This window comes from Pseudopipra pipra, chromosome 26 (genome assembly GCF_036250125.1).
Source record: "Pseudopipra pipra isolate bDixPip1 chromosome 26, bDixPip1.hap1, whole genome shotgun sequence".
NCBI lineage: Eukaryota > Metazoa > Chordata > Aves > Passeriformes > Pipridae > Pseudopipra > Pseudopipra pipra.
In genome coordinates this window covers 2897112-2913530 of record NC_087574.1, presented here as the reverse complement: position 1 = coordinate 2913530, position 16419 = coordinate 2897112, and the positions used below count along the sequence as shown (strand labels likewise).

Sequence of the window (16419 nt, the reverse complement as noted above, 5' to 3'; positions counted from 1 at the left end):
CTGGTCCCCTCAAAAATTACCTACTGTGGGGTTTCTCTGTGGTGTTAAGGCTTCTCCCCCAGCCCACCATTGAGTCTTCTGCTCAGAAATATAATAAGAAGTGGCTTTGCCACAAGGAAAGATTGATTGGTGGGAAATGGTTACTGCAAAATTAAGAATGCTAAAATAGAATGAATCTTGGGGAAAAGATGCTCCCAAGTTATTAATGGAGAGCTGGCTTTATCATGTCATTCTTCCTGTTAATACATTCCATCATTAATTGTGAATCTTGTTTTTATATCTTTGTCAAATTTGTCTCGATTTTTTTTTTATTTTAAAGTTACATCTGTAGGAGGATACTTTTGTGTCAGGCTAAAACATGGTGACTTTGCATGATTCACTTTTTCCTTTTAAAACCGGTTTTGATACAGATCTTAAATCATTTTCAAACTGCTTGGATATGTAAAAATGCAGATGTGCATCCAGCAGAGCCTGCAAAGATGCAGCAGGCTCTTGAGGTACCTGGTTACTATTTTGATAAATCTGTTCCAGCCTGTGGAGTTTGTGCTGTGGCCTGGTGGGAGCAGCTGCTCTGTGGGCAGGTCAGCCTTGGGTCCATAAAACAGCCAAGTGGGAAAGATGGTACTGTGGGTACCAGTTGGACTGCTGGGAACACAACTCTCACTTGTGCACTCTCCCAGTGTTAAAAAAAGCATAAAATGACACATTTAAAGAAAAATCAGTGGTACAGCCAGCATCTGATAACAGCAATAGCTGCCTTGCCAGATGGAAGATGCCTCTGAATGCTTAGCCCAGGGTCAAGCAGATGCTTGTCTGAAGAGCTGAGCTTGGAACTCCTGCTACTCAACAAATCAGGAGGTTTTTTCCCCTCAAACCTTAGGCTGTTATAAATACCACCTTGGCTGTTTTGTGGGTGGGCTTACATGGAGCAGTGAGTGTATAAATTGAGACAGAAATATCATTCCAAAGGCTGGAGGAGCATTATCCTGAGCAAAGACTGTCCACTGACCATCCAACTGTCCTGCTGCAAAGGACCTGGGAAGTTTAGTGCCCCATCCTGTGGGGGGGTGTTGGAGCTGCTGTACCCACAGGACTTAGGCCAGCCCAGAGGTGCAGTGTTTGATAGGACGGGTCTGCCTCGTTTGGGTGTTGTTTCTAACAGTCTTTGCTTGTTTTTCCCCAGGGTCCATTAAATAGTGAGTCTTCCAACCAGAGCTTGTGCAGCGTGGGCTCTCTGAGCGATAAGGAATTGGAGGTAAGAGGCTCAACCCCGGGGCTTTTGGGGCTTAACTCATGTTAAGTTCATGATTGAACTCAAAATGTACAAGAAATTGTGTGAGAGTGAGCAACAGTTGTCTTAGTTTGGGGTGTGAGTGGGACTAGTGCAAGTATTTAGTCTGGAGCTTAACCCTGCAGTCTTTGGACCATGCTGGGAAGCTTCCCACTGCTCCAGGCAGGATTTACCCAACCCCAAACACAGCATTTGTAAAGCTCAGCTTAGGGAATTGGTTTTGCTGGTTTTGGTGTACTTTTGAACCAATAAAAGCCAGAGAGCACCGATGGAAAAGTTTGCCTTACCTATCAAATATGGGACTTTGCCTAAGTCTGTACAAGGCAGAGTTTTCATGGATCACTCTGTGCAAGTGTGGGGAGGAGAAAATTGATGCTTTGTCCCTAATTAATCTCAGTGCTTTAGGATTAACTATTTAAAAACTCTTGCTAAAGCAGCAAAATTAAGTGTAGAGTTAGATTTTTACTTTAAAATTCCATGTTAATAGAGCTAAATCTCAAGTTTAAGTGCATTTTCTTATGCATTTAAAGAACTTCCCACATGGTGATCAGGTAAGTTTTGGATCATACTTCCCTCTGTTATATGGCAGTGCTGATATGAGGGGTCTAGTGAAGCTCAGTCTTTTGAGAATGCAATATCTAAAACTCCAGAAGTGCAGTTAATAGTGAAAAACCGAGTATTCATTCTTATTTTAATTGGGTTGGGTTTTTTTTTTTTTGAACTTCTGTGGAGAGATTTAAATTGACCAAGCTGACATACTCTAATCTCTCCCATTCCTTGCTTTTTCAGTCTGTAGCAGATAATGTTGTGTGTCATTTTTGTTATGTAAGTACTTGAATGGAAAAACAACTTCAAGTGAATCTCATTAATATGCTCCCAGCTCCATGGAGGCTGTAATGGAGCCCGTGGTGTTACAGTCACGCCAACGCTGCTCAGGAGTTGCTCTTCACTCTGCAGTGAGGAGGCAATGTCACTGACTTCTCCACACACAGCAGCTGGAGCAGCAAGTCTCTACACAGTTATGGAGTTTTCAGTCCCCTCATTCTAAAAAAGTACCTTGCAGACACAATAACCACCTCTGTCTTAACATCCCCTCCCTCCTCTTAGAAAACGTGGCAGTGGGTGCCCAGCTGATGTCCATGTCCACCACCCACTGTGGGGACACAGCCAGGTTTAGGCTCAGCTTTATCCCTTCTTATGCTGCTAAAGATTGATTTCTGTGCTGACTCTGTGCAAGTCTTTTGGCAGAGCTCTTCAAACAGGGGCCTTGAGACTTGGGTTTGCAGAGAGCATGAAACTTGGGTTTCCCACAGACTCCCTGGCCGTGGCTCTCCCTCCCCCAGAGCTGTGTTTTGCACTCTGTGGTTTTCTCCCTGGCCCCAGGGTGTGGTTTAGTGGTGGCTGCAGTGACTGTAGAGCAGAGAGCTTGGGAATTCTTTGGGACCCTTTGGGATAAGAGATGTTTTTAGAATGACGTTTGGTGATGGAAATGATAAGACCTCTCTCTTTCCAGCAACCTCAGTGAGCTGCTTCCAGCAGGGCTTCCTTATGTTTTCAGCAGGTTTGGCCACAGATGTGACCCTGGTGATGGGGAAAGCACCATGCCAGGGTCTCCTCCACTCCTACATGTTTGGGCCTGTCAGCCTTGTACAAACAGATAGGCCTGGCACTCTGGAGCCTTTGGGCCTCAGGGATGACACTTCTGGAGCCCTCAGACCTCAGGCATGATACTCTGGAGCCTCCAGCCCTCAGGGGTGACACTTCTGGAGCCCTCAGGCCTGTCAACTATGCTCTGTATTGTGCCTGTGCATAAATAACACTGATTATACATCAATCCACTGGTCAGCTGCCCTTCAGGTCTCTGGTTGCTCACAGAAATGGCAGAAGCAACTAACCCTTGACTTTAGTGACAGCAGCTGAGGAGCAAACCAAAGTCCAGCACCTGTGGCAGGTCTCTCCTGGCTGCTGTCTTGGGGGGCTCTTCCTTGCCTTGTGCAAGGTTGTAATTTTGAACCAGTGGACAGGATAGTTCTTGTCCCCATCTGCAATGAGCTTTGGGAGGAAGCATTACCTGCAGGCAAGGTGAATTGTCCTGCTAGACTGTGATTGGACTGCAAATTTGGATGTCAGTACTCAGACCTCTCATTGTTATTCCCCTTGTACCAGTGCTATGATCACCTTGAAACAGTTTACACAGATTTTCATAAGTGTTTGAGCTTGCTCTGCTCACCCTGAGAGGTCACTGGGTAGTAGAGGCTGGATTGCTGCAGCTGAAATAGAAAAAATTCATTATTCTCCTTGTTAACCATGTTCTCTCCCTTCTGCAGCACATCAGAAAGTAGCAGCTATTTGAGAGCAGTTGTTTCTTTAAGTACCAGCAGGAGAAACAAATGCACCAGAGAAACGAACTGGCCACTGGGGATATGGAACAGATTATTGTGTATTGGCATTTTCTTTAACTCTTGGAATAACTGCAGAAATGTTAATTTTGAAGTATTGTTTAACAGACTCCTGAGAAAAAACAGAATGACCAGCGGAATAGGAAGAGGAAAGCTGAACCCTACGAGACCAGTCAAGGTAATTCCTGCTCCCACCCTGCTGCAGGGTTGGTAACTCCTTGTGTCCTAGGAAACTAATGGCTCTTCTCCAGGGTGTGTCGGGCAGCTTGTTATAAACTACTCCATGATGGTGTGTTCTCCTCTGGGAGCCTCGTTATCCTCGCTGGCAGAAAAATACTCAGTTTATTCCCACAAACTCTTGCATTTCCATGGGACAGGCTGCCCAGAGTCTTCCTATGGCTCAGCTGCAGGGTTGTTTTGGTCCTGCATCACCACACACACAGCAGCCAGACTGGAGGACAGAGCCTGTGCTCCCTTCCCTGCTTTCTGAGCCTTGTTACAGTAAAGCTGTGCCCCAACAAATTGAGAACAAGCTGTGCCCAAGCACAAAGCAGGCCCTGCTGTCCAGAGAGCTCAGGAGAACCTGGTGTGTTCAAGCCCAAGTTCACATTTTCCAGCAGATTTCTTTTGTTCCTCGACAAGAAAGTAGTGAAAATTGTGTTGACAGAAGTGCTTTGATAATATTATAATAAGAGAAAAGGGCTGAGTTTTAATGAGCTGGTGTTAAGCCACCACTAATTATCTCTCGAACTCTTATAGGAATGCTTGGGAGAGATCTAATACAAAGTAAGAGAGATCTAATACAAAGTAATTTACCTGAAGGCAGAGGACTAAAATACCCTTTGCTCTCTCCTTATCTTGAAGGAAATTTTGGAGAACCTGTGCAACAGTCAAAACCTTTAGTGTTTTCTAAGTACTTCAGCAAGTGCAAATGCTGTTTGATTGGATCTGAAATGTTTGGAATTGAGAGTTAATTGAATTGTCGACTGTAGATCCTCCCAACAACAGCACAGGAGCTGTAACCCTGGGGCAGGCTTTTGTTGTGCAGCAGCTTTGTTGTGATAGGTGTTGCACTGAGCAGGGAAAGGAGTGTCAAAATGTAGGAGGAGATTTTAGAATGGCATTGGAACTTCTGTTCTTACAAACACAACTCTTATTTCAATCCTTTGCTTTCCTTTTTAGGAAAAGGCACTCCTAGAGGACATAAAATTAGTGATTATTTTGAGGTAAGTGTCTTTATGTTGTCTGAGAAATCTACCTGAATTCACATCCTGCAAAATCTGTAGATGGAAATTTGTGATGTGACTTGAGTTGCTGATCCCTTGCTGGGGTCACTGACTGATGATGTCAGCCTGATATGCTCAGATCTGATTAGGCACAGGATATGAGGAAGTTGATTTTTAAATTAACATTTATTTGAACAGTTGCTAAAGCAGTTTTTCACTTAAGTCTAGGTTTGAGGTTCATTGGAACCTGGATCTCAGATGAGGATATCTGAGTATGCAAACAATTTTGATAAGAGCTCATGCTGCAGAAGAACCTCCCTGCACAGTCCTCACTGATTGGAGTAGGAAGTTGTTTACAGGGTTCCCTCTGCAGAAAAACCTCCCCTGGGAGGCTGGCACCACGTGGGAGATGGAAACCCCTCCCCACAACAGTGATGGACATTCCAAAAGTCAATATTCTTTTTTTCATTGCACAGTTTCTGAAGTTTTTCCAGCTCTGCTCAATCCAGGGCTGTAGCTTTTCTCTTAAGTCATTTCTTTATTTTACTGACTAACTTGGAGTCAGAAATTAAGTGCTTATAAGTGTTTTAATTTTTTCCTGGCTGAAGTTTTTTTATGAGTGGTTCACTGTGTGGTGTAGGGATTTCTGTGCCAACTAGAGCAGTTTGCCAGCTCCTTACCTGTCCTGTCTCTTACCAGTGACTGGCACAGGTGCCTCAGTGGAGCTGTGCCTTCCTTCCCACTCCTGTGGTGCACAGGAGACACATCTCACAGGGAAGGGGCTTCCTAATTCTATTCCAGTAAATAATTCTAGTAAATAATTCTATTCTAGTAAATAATTCTATTCTAGTAAATAATTCTGGTGAATAAATCTATTCTATTCTAGTAAATAATTCTATTCTAGTAAACAATTCTAGTAAATAATTCTATTCTAGTAAACAATTCTAGTAAATAATTCTATTCTAGTAAACAATTCTAGTAAATAATTCTAGTAAATAAAATAATTCTAGTAAATAATTCTAGCAAATAATTCTAGCAAATAATTCTAGTAAATCAGTGGTCTACTAGAATAGGATATATAAGCCAAGGTTTATACATGCAGGTTTATATCTCTTTTGTGTTAAAAAGGAAAATGGACTCAGTGCAAATACCAGGGTTTGTCTGAGGAACCTCTGCTGTTACTTTTGAAAACACCGCATGAAATGTTAAGGGGTTCCTCTGAAAAAAATGAGTCTGTGAAGCCTGTAAGGCTTCATTTTTAAGAATAATTTCTCCTGTCTGTGTTAAACTTGGTGCAATGTGGTGTCTGTGTGGGATTCCTGCTGACCCTGTTGTGTCTCCATGCCCAGTTTGCTGGGGGCAGTGGCCCAGGCACCAGTCCCGGTCGGAGCGTGCCGCCCGTCGCCAGGTCCTCGCCGCAGCATTCCCTGTCCAACCCCTTGCCGGTGAGTGTTCTGGGGACACACTGCTGGCCTGGCACTGCTGCTGGCCTGGCACTGCTGCTGGCCTGGCACTGCTGCTGGCCTGGCATTGCTGCTGGCCTGGCGTTGCTGCTGGCCTGGCGTTGCTGCTGGCCTGGCGTTGCTGCTGGCCTGGCAGTGCTGCTGGCCTGGCAGTGCTGCTGGCCTGGCATGGCTGCTGGCCTGGCATTGCTGCTGGCCTGGCATGGCTGCTGGCCTGGCATGGCTGCTGGCCTGGCGTTGCTGCTGGCCTGGCATGGCTGCTGGCCTGGCATGGCTGCTGGCCTGGCAGTGCTGCTGGCCTGGCACTGCTGCTGGCCTGGCAGTGCTGCTGGCCTGGCAGTGCTGCTGGCCTGGCACTGCTGCTGGCCTGGCATTGCTTGGCTCGGTGGCTGTGCTTAAGACACAGGTAACCCCAGGCTCTGAGCAGGGAGGTGGCTCGTGGGGAGTGGTTTGGCTTGTTCTCCGTTTTCAGCCTGAACCTGGGCTCTGGGAGCAAAGCTGTGTCTGGGACCCTGGGACAGTGGCTGTTCCAGCTGTGTGTGACATGGATACCCGAGCTTAAAGCATGCAGGATGACTGTTTTTATTAGCTGGGTGCTTACAGAGGTCCCTGTCCTTAGTAAAAGGTGGCACTGACCTGTTAGTTATCCTGTATTCCACTGTAGCACATGAACTTCTCCATCCAGTTGGGAGAATGTCGTGTGTTTGTGCAGCTCTGGTCAGGGATATTCTGATCTTGATTGGACCCTTTGGGTATCCTGAACATGGTACACACCATAATTTTACTGGGAAGGTCTTTTACTTCTTACCATGTGCATGTGATTTGCAAGGGGCATCAGCCAAAGCTTGCAGAGGAATGTGTGTACATGCACAGCTGGTGCTATTGTTTGTTACATAATTCCATTTTGCTGTCACAGCATTTCTGCAAGATCTGGATGTGAAGAAGTAACCAGTATTTTTAAGCCATTTTAGCACAGAGCAGCCAAAGAAATCTGCTTCATTAGCAAAACAATATTCAGAGCTGAGCTCTAGTTTTGACCACTGCCTGGGCTCCCTCTTTAAAAATGTTCAGCTTCTGTTGAGTGTCACAAAAGTCTGGAGCATTGTGGGAAAGGTTGGAATTCCCAAAACCAAAGTCTTTAGGGATTACATTATTCTGCAGAGACCTCTGCACAGTTCCTGAATGTACTGAACTAAACCCCAGCACTGAACACTCTGCTCAGAATTCCATGTGTGATTGTTAGATTTCAGAAGCCTGCTTGAGGGGGGAGCTTCACACATGCTTCTAGATCCTTTTTAATGTTTCTAAAAACTAAAATACAGCTTGTCAATTGAATGGCCCTTCCTCCTGTCTTGTATTAATTCACTAATACATCTCTTTAAAGAGAGGGTAGTGAAAGAAATAGCATCTCTGAATGTTGCAGATGTGTGAGGGACTAGAGACAATTCTTTTTTCCAGCAGATGAGATACCCCACAGGTGTTTGTAGTGGGAAAAGTGGATTCTTCCTTTGGTTTTCTTCTGCATTTGTATGTGTTGAGTAGGTAAAAGTTTGAGTGGAGTATTTCTGGTGAATATTGATGTTAGAGTTAGTTTCAGAAAGGCCAGTTTGTGTTCCTCCTTACACAGGTGCTCTTTGTGTTTCTTCTCTTCTTTACTCTTGCAGCTAAACCTGTGGTGTTTGCTTATTCATAACAATTCTGGGCCTTTGCAAGATCTGTCCTCTTCTTCCAAACTGAATGTCAGTGGTTTGAGCTGAGGCCCAAAAAATGGGGATGAGTGGAGAAGGTTGAGTATCTTACCCACTGCAGGTGTCAGTGTGGTCTAGGAAGGGAACAGAGTGTTGAAATGTCTTTCACATGAGACAAAGCTCCTCCAAACCCGAGTTAATCTGTACTGCACTGGAAATTTTCTGCAATCAGAACTTGCAGAGGAATTGTAGTGGCTTCAGGACATCACTTCTTGTCTTCAGATCTCTTGACTGCTTTGAATTGCCTCATTCCTCCTTTGATCAGAACAATGATCTGCAGGTCTTGAGGCTCTTGTGATGCCACTCTCAGGCACGAGCTCTCTTTTGGGGAAGGAAGCACACTCTTGACACTGGTAATGTTAGCCAGGAAATATGCTTCAGGTTGCAATTTAGGCTATTAAGAAAAACTGAAGCCTGACCTGACTGTTTACTTTCCCTGAGGCATTTACCTGGCCCAGAGTTAGGGCTTGGAAGGACTTGGATGATTATTACCCAGACTGCCAAGTTTTAGCAGCTATGGGCTGGCTTGGAAAGTCAGGACAGGGAGATGCTGAGTGCTGTAATCAGTGTAGCTCAGATGATTCTTGTTCTTATTAAACCCAGTTCCTGGATCACAGTTGGAAAACGAGTCTACTGCAGGAGAAAGGAGCTGACCCTTCAGAGATGTAACAGATCTTTAAAAGATTTGGGGAATGCATTAGTACCTTGTTTACCTTGTAGGAGATGGGCCCCAGCTGTAATGACAGAAATGAGCTTGCCCTGATGTCTGGGTCCTAGACATGGTTAGGTTGCTGCCATTTAGCAGTTCTGACCCAGTTTACTACCCCAGAATAACACTGTATGGTGACATTGGCTGTTTCAAAGTGAACCTTTCAAAACATCAAGTAGTACAATTGTGAATGCATTGACCAAAAACCTCAATGTAGATTTTTGGATCCTCAACCTGCTGGCTCTGAAACACGTCTTTGCGAAGGAAGGGGGTTTTGTTCAGCGGCGAGGAATTCTGTCCTGTGTGTTCATTTGTTAGGTTGGTGGGGTTTTTTTAATTGTTCCCTCCATTTCCCCTTTGCTGCCTGCCCTTGGAGCAGGATTGGAGTTATCACATCCTCACCACGCCGCCTGCTCATTCCTGAGCTGCTGCTTCGCTGACAACAGTTTTTGGCGAGAGTCAGAAGGAGCTGCTTTTTTTTTCTTTTTCAATTTAAAACAAACCCCCCCCAAAGCCCCAAAAGGAGTTGACTGTGTGTTTTGTGCCTGTGTTGCAGCGGCGGGTGGAGCAGCCGCTGTACGGGGCAGACGGCAGCGCAGCCAAGGAGCCGCAGGAGGAGCACTCAGCGCTGCCCACGCTGATGTCGGTGATGCTGGCGAAGCAGCGGCTTGAGAATGAGCAGCTGGCACAGAGGGGAGGTGGCCTCTGCTTTACTTTTGTCTCGGTGAGCAGCTCCCAAGAGATTTGGAGTCCTTAAAGGGATGGCTAGTTGAGGGATGGGGAGTTCAGAGCTTTTCTGCAGCCTGGGTTTTGCTGACCCAGTCTGTCGTCTTCTGGTAAGTTCATCTTCCTTGTGAAGGGTTGTAGGTGCCAGGCTCTGCTCGTTTAATAGAAGTGTGAGTTTCTAGTTAACAACTCAAAAAATCTTAGATCAGAATGATACCATCTGAGAGGTTAATCTGATAGATGCACAAAAGCAAAAGAATGAAGTATAGTCTTGCTGTGAGAAATGTTTGGTTTGGCCTCGCTTAATCTCAGCTGACATGAATTATATCAGGCTTTTAAAAGCTTTGTCTTCAGCAGGTTGGGCCAGGCTTCTTGAAGCAAACTGACACTCTTGTTTTACTGAACTGAATCTCTAGAGCCTTCTTAAACCTGAACATGAGAGTGTGGTGCAGGCCAGGCTGCAGCCCTGTGTGTGTGCACGGGCTCTGTGGTCGTGCTGAGGGACATATAACGATACACAACTTTCTTTTACAGGCCCAGCAAGGCAGCCCATCTTCCACCGGATCAGGGAACACTGAGCATTCCTGCACTTCCCAAAAACAGATTTCCATCCAGCACAAACAGTCACAGGTATAGCTCACTAGATGATACAGCTCTTGGGTGTGAGGTTGAAGCTTGATGCAGTTTGTCTGCCGTGCCACTGGTAGTGGACATGATGTTTCCAGTGGAAGAGCCAGTATTCCCAGCTCAGTCTGTACCTACTGAGTGAAGTAAATCACTCTGAACTTTGTTCCTCATCTTGTAAAGGATGTTTTCAGTTGCTGCTGCTGGAGTTTGTCCAATCTACTGCTGAGGCTTTTCTGTGTCAATGCTGTGGGCAGTTCTTCAGCTGTGTGTGACTGTGCTTGGGAGAGGAGCATCTCAGCCCTGTCTGTGTCAGCTCTGTGCTATCCTCAATGTTCTCTCTGGAAGTGAAGGTGTGAAGGAGACCTGAGTGGTGGTTGGGAATGCCTCTGTTCAGGGTCCTGGGTGCATCTGCATGGCTTACAGTACAAATAGCCACAGTCTGGCTGGAAGATCTTTGGCCTCTGCAGAGTTCACCCCGGAATAGTTTGTCCTGTCAAGGTGGAACATGATGTGTTCCTGACAGTGCTTCCCAGCAACTTCACTGACCTGGAGTCAGGAAAAGGAGTAGCTCTTCTGACTGTACTGGTGTCTTTTTGGTGCCTTTTACATTAAGATTCTTTTATCTGTGTCATCTTCTTCTGTTGCTTACCAGGATGTTCAGCTTTATCTGCAATGCACCTGGCTTATTTCTTCTCCAAGCCTGCTTTTAATCTTCTTTGGATTTTCATCTCTGATCTCTCTGTGTCTGACCCTTCCCTTGAGCAATTTTTAAGCAATCATTTCCTCACACTGGTCTGTGTCAGAGATGATTTGGTTGCTGGGGAAGGTCTGGTCTCCATTCCCCCAGCAGGTGGTACAAGTTCTTTGTGCACCAAGGACAGCAATTCCACCTCTGAGAGTACTCACTTGCTCAGGCCTAAGCTCTGTTGTGTCACTAGGGTCACATTTGTTGTCTGTGTTGTTAAAAGGCTGGTCTGGGAAGATCCATGTTTGCTGCTGTTTTCCCTGGGGAATTCTTGTGTGAGAATGATGCCATAACTTAGGAACCTGCCAGAGAAACCTTTCAATCTTTGCTGTCCCAACACCCACGCTTCAAATAGTGGGGTTTATTCCATTAACATCTATTTTATTCAAATAGATGTTTTTACTCTCTCCTCTGCTTAACATGCCCACAAGGTCCATCTTCTTTGCAAGACATGTTCTGAGCAAGCTTTTTGCAGCTGTCCAACTTCATTATATTCTCCAGAGGTCTGGATGTAGGATACACTTATGGGAAAGAATCCAGGAGGATGCTTGGCTGCACGATGAGGACATGTACACATTCGTGGGGTTTCCCTTCCAAACCTGTTTGGAGTTGATAGAATTTTGAGAGAGAAAAAAAAAAGATAATCTTCAGTGATTCCCAGCTTGAATCCCTGGTGGCAGTGACAGGAGCAGGATGTGATTCCCTCAGTGTTGGGCCCAGGTGCTCTGAGGCCGTGTGGGTTGGGATGGAGTCACATGGAAGAGTGTGGATGCTCAAAGAGCCTTCATCTGCCCCAGGGCAAGCGTGTCTGTGCCCTTGGCAGAATGAAATAACAGCTACCAAAGAACCTTTCTGCTGCTTGGCCTCCAGCTGCAGCCCAGGTTCTCCACACAGCCCCTGCCTGCTGCCCTCGGTGACAAAAGCTTTTGTCACACGTGCCTCCTGCAGGCAGGAAGCATAAACCAAGTTAGGGCAGAGGTGAGGTGACCTTCCCAGGCCTCCTCTTTGTCTTTTGGGATTCAGGCCCATCTTGCTCGATGAGCAGTGCTGGCAGGTGTTCTGTTTGAGCTTTCCCCTACTGGGCATGTGTAGAGAGGCAACAGTCAGCCAAGTTTGTCTCTTGCTCCATGGTGTGAGCTTCCAGGCAAGCCTGGAATTTGAAGAACAGTTATGTAACAATTCCACAGGTTAAGTCTCTGCTAACTCTTCTCAGAACCAGGAGAGGTGCCTGCTAGCCATAAGTGTGAAATGTGTGTGGGCAGTCAGGGAGAGAGTTTCCTCTGTGTTCACTTGACTATTTTAGATGCTGTGTTCATGTACATACCAACTCCTTCCCCTTTCCTTCCCCATCCTTTCATCAGAGTGCTGAGTTTGGAACACTAAAAGAATATAGTATGTGTCTTCTGTTGCTGGGTTTAAGTCTCATTTCACTGGTGAAGGTATTTGAGATGTGCTGCACCCCATAAAACTTTCCAAATAGGTTTCACTCGAGAACTGTAAAGCTCCTGTCCCCAGTGGGCACTAATACAACAATTTGTCAGAAACAAAAGCTTGTGCTCAATATTCCTGCTGTCCATCTGTGTTTTAAAATGAAGACTTGTGTTTTCTGTCAAGACCACTTTAGAACCCACAGGTGCTGTCTCTGTCTGCAGGTGGTTGTCTGTGCCCATCAGAGATCTCATAAATGTGATATTCCAGCTGAGGGCTGGGATTTGGTGGGGTTTCTCTTAAGCCTTTTCCCTATACAAGCTCTCCTGCACAGAGACCACCAAGGAGTGGGCAGAGCTCAACTGTAAAGCTAAAATTTGCAGGACACAGGATATTGTAGCCTGTGCAGAGTTCCCAGTTTGTGTTCTCCAGAGCAGCTCTGTGCTGGCTGACTGCCCCTGCTGTGCTGGAGGAGCCCCCCATGCAAAACCAAAGTGAATAATGGAGAAAATTCTTCCCCTGACTGCAAGGATGCAGGGGATCAGTCCTTCTTAAGCCCAGCTGTTCAGACCAGAGGGGGTTCCACTGGGATGTTATGTGCTGACTGTCTGAAACATTCCCTGTTTGTCTTAAACATGGTTTATGGTGATTTTTCCCTACAGTCCGACCTCACAATGGAAAAAATATCTGCACTAGAAAACAGTAAGAACTCTGACTTGGAGAAGAAGGAGGGGAGGATAGATGACTTATTAAGAGTAAGTATTTAAAGTGGGACAACTCTTCTAAAAGCTGCTATTTAAAGTTACCTGGAATGCTTGTGCCAGCCGGGCTGCAGAGCAGGATTTTGTACACCAGCTGTAGAACCAACACACTTGCAAGGTAAAACAAATCCAAGTGCAGGATAATTGTCTGGCTTGTGTAGACACTGTGTTTGGGCCTGCTTGAATCCACAAGCAGTGACTGTGGCTTTTGTTCAGCAGCATGTGCAGCAGCCTCTCAGTACCTGGGGAGTTGTGTTCTGAAATGCTCCTTCATGAGAGTCAGTGATGTGTGGGGAGATGAGGAGAACATCTTTTGGTCAAACCAGAAGAGTAAAACTCTTAACCCATTGGTATTCTTCAGTAAAAGATAAATACCTTTAAATCAAGGATCTTGTCTTAATGGAGAAGTTCTAATTGATGTGCCTTTCATCAGCTGGAGAGGCAGCTCTTGTGAAGTGTCAAAAAGCATTAGAAAGCACATTAAAGGGAGTAGAGGGAAGGCTCTGTGTGTCTAGTCTCAGCATCTGAAAGAAAATAATCTGTGAAGCAGGAAGTAGATTTTTTTTAAAATCATTATTATTATTATTTTTACCATTTACTGTTTATCAGAAGCCAGACAATTGGTTGGAAGGGAGATGGTCAAATTTAAGTTTCTCTCAATGCAAATGGCTGCAGATCCAATTGTGCTCTGTACTGTTACACAGCAGCTGTTGCTGGCAGCAGTCTGTGTAGAGGGGCTCATGGATAGTGATTTAAACAAGAATTTCACTGAAAGTGCAAAGGGAGTTCCCCCATCCTTTTCCTCTGCCAGTATTGTGGCTAAAGAGGAAGGATAGTCCAGGAATGACTAAGCTATTTTGAGACTTGGTAGCTGGGGCAAGGTCTTAAATGTTTAAAAGAATTTTTTAAAAAATCCCTTTCCTTGTGTTAATCTGTTTGTACCTTAGTTCCTTACCTGTAAAGCAGGATGATAGAACTTACCTGTTCTAGAGGGGTGTTCAGATGTGAGTGAGTTAAAAATTTAAGTTTGCCTTGGATGTTTTGCCAAGAGGAACCTGTTCCTTTTTTCCTTATCCTGCTGGTTTGCTGACTTTAATCTGCTCCCTAGAGCTAACTGGAGAAACTTCTGCCTAGGTGATGCTTAGTTTGGCTCTTCTCAGTGGTTTAAAGTCACAGGCTTTGTTCTCTGTTCACTTTTAGGCCAACTGTGATTTGAGGAGGCAGATTGATGAGCAGCAGAAGATGCTGGAGAAGTACAAGGAGCGGTTGAATCGATGTGTAACGATGAGCAAGAAGCTTCTTATAGAAAAGGTGAGCAGGGGACACCTCTGCAGGCACACTGCACATCCTGGGAAACATCTGAACAGTAAAAACCTCCTCCTCTCGCTGTAGTGATAAAAGACAACTGGAATTCTGCCTTGAATTACTTCTCTGCAAATGAGAACATAATCCAAAGACTGCAATGGTTCAGAATGTTGGGATTTGGTTACTTTTCACAGTGGCAGTGATCTCTTGCTTGAGTGCAATAGAGCTCTAAATGCAACAGGCATTGCTTGATTTGGACACTCATGCACTTTAAAAGCAACCCTGTGCAGCCCTGGCAGTGCCAGAGCAGTGTCCCCTTGTGCAGTGGGACTGCAGATCTGCTCTGGGACATGGGCAGGTGATTTAGACCTTCCCTTCTTCCACGGGGCGAAGCTGGAGATCATTGCTTTGTGTAACACTGAAAACAACACGTTAAAGACACTGGGGCCAGTGCCAGGCTGCTGTTTACCAGTGTCCAGCCTGCTCAGTGTTGAAAGGTTTCCAGCTTTCCTGATGGCTAAACAGTGGGGGGGTTTGATTGCTCTTTCACCTGTTGGCCAATTACACCTATTGTTTGTGGGCACTGGATGGGCAGAACCACCCGGGTGCTGGCTGGTACATGCAGTCTGTTTGAGTTGCTTTTGTCACAGAGCTGATTGTTCTTGGCTGACTGGGACTCCCCTCTCTGGGAGGATTTGTGACTCTGGGCAAGGTGTTAAGTAGGCCTGGCTTTCAGAGAGGTACTTGGGGCTCCAGTGGGGAGCTTCCCAGGCTCATCTTTAATCCTGTCTCGCTGAAACTTTGCTGTTCTTGTCTCAGACCTTGGAAATTTGTTCTCAGTTCCCAGAAATACTCTGTACAGAAACCACCAAAACCCTCTGTGACAGACACCACCACCAGTGTTTGTGCATGTTGGTGACCTGAGGTTGTGTCATGTCTGGGCATGGTACAAGTCTAGGACTGAGCTGGCTGATCACTGTATCATACTCTTAAGTGATCCAAGGTGTATTTTCTTTCTCCATCACCTGATGGAGTCAATAAGGGCCTGATCAGAGCCAGGCCTGTGGTCTAGCTAAGCTACTGGCACAAAGGGGCAGCTTTAATCCTGCTGCCAGACTGATTTCAACTGATCATAGGATGGGTGAGCTGCCCAGGGAATAATCAGGAGGGAAAAGTGAGGCTGAAATACCAGGAAGGAGGTGAACAAATACTTGTCAAACCCCTGTGAAGCACCAGCAGTAACCTGCTCCATGATCAGCTGCATTTCAGATAAGCAGAACCGAAACAATAGAAAGCGCTAAGAATTGGTGGTGATTTAAAACAGGGCACAGCTCTTTAGCTGCTAATTTATGGCTTGTATTTTCACATGTGCTGGGTTTTGTTTGCAGTCCAAGCAGGAGAAGATGGCCTGCAGGGATAAGAGCATGCAGGACAGGCTGAGGCTGGGGCACTTCACCACGGTGCGGCACGGCGCGTCCTTCACCGAGCAGTGGACAGACGGCTACGCCTTCCAGAACCTCATCAAGTGAGGACAAACAGCACTTTCTTTAAATTCACAGGCAGAAATGTCAAAAGCAAGCAGTTGTGTGTGATGCCTTGCATGTCAGTGTGAGAATGGTGTGAGTGATGCATGGAAGGATCAGACAGGAGCTACTGACAACGGGGAACGATTTCACCCTGAAGGGGGAAATACGTTTCCACTGAAAGCTCCAGAGACTTGAACTGGACTGAAATGGTTGGAGTGGGTTGGAAAGCCCTGTTGGGAATCCTCAGTGCACCCACTCTCTACAACTCCCTGACAGGAGGGTGTAGCCAGGTGGGGGTCAATCTCTTCTCCCAGGAACCAGCAGTAGGACAAAAGGGCTCAGTCTTCAGCTGTGCCAGGGGAGGTTTAGGTTGGACATTGGGAAGAAGGTCTTTACAGAGAGAGTCATTGGCATTGGAATGGGAGGGGGTGGAGTCACCATCCCTGGAGGTGTTTAAGAAGAGAC

The 16419-nt window shown here is 45.9% G+C and overlaps 1 protein-coding gene across 7 annotated transcripts in view; it reads left to right on the top strand.

The window, feature by feature from the left end:
* Positions 1–16419, top strand: part of TLK2 (tousled like kinase 2) — a 44532-nt gene that overhangs the window by 9639 nt on the left and 18474 nt on the right. For 5 of the 7 annotated variants that reach the window (XM_064636686.1, XM_064636685.1, XM_064636689.1 and 2 more), the window contains 9 exons: positions 1184–1255; positions 3799–3868; positions 4873–4916; positions 6266–6361; positions 9393–9560; positions 10097–10192; positions 13025–13117; positions 14324–14434; positions 15817–15953. In XM_064636686.1, coding sequence (XP_064492756.1) covers positions 1184–1255; positions 3799–3868; positions 4873–4916; positions 6266–6361; positions 9393–9560; positions 10097–10192; positions 13025–13117; positions 14324–14434; positions 15817–15953 — 887 coding nt within the window. The remainder of the gene's footprint in view (positions 1–1183; positions 1256–3798; positions 3869–4872; positions 4917–6265; positions 6362–9392; positions 9561–10096; positions 10193–13024; positions 13118–14323; positions 14435–15816; positions 15954–16419) is intronic. The other 2 variants (XM_064636691.1, XM_064636692.1) reach the window with 2 other exon arrangements.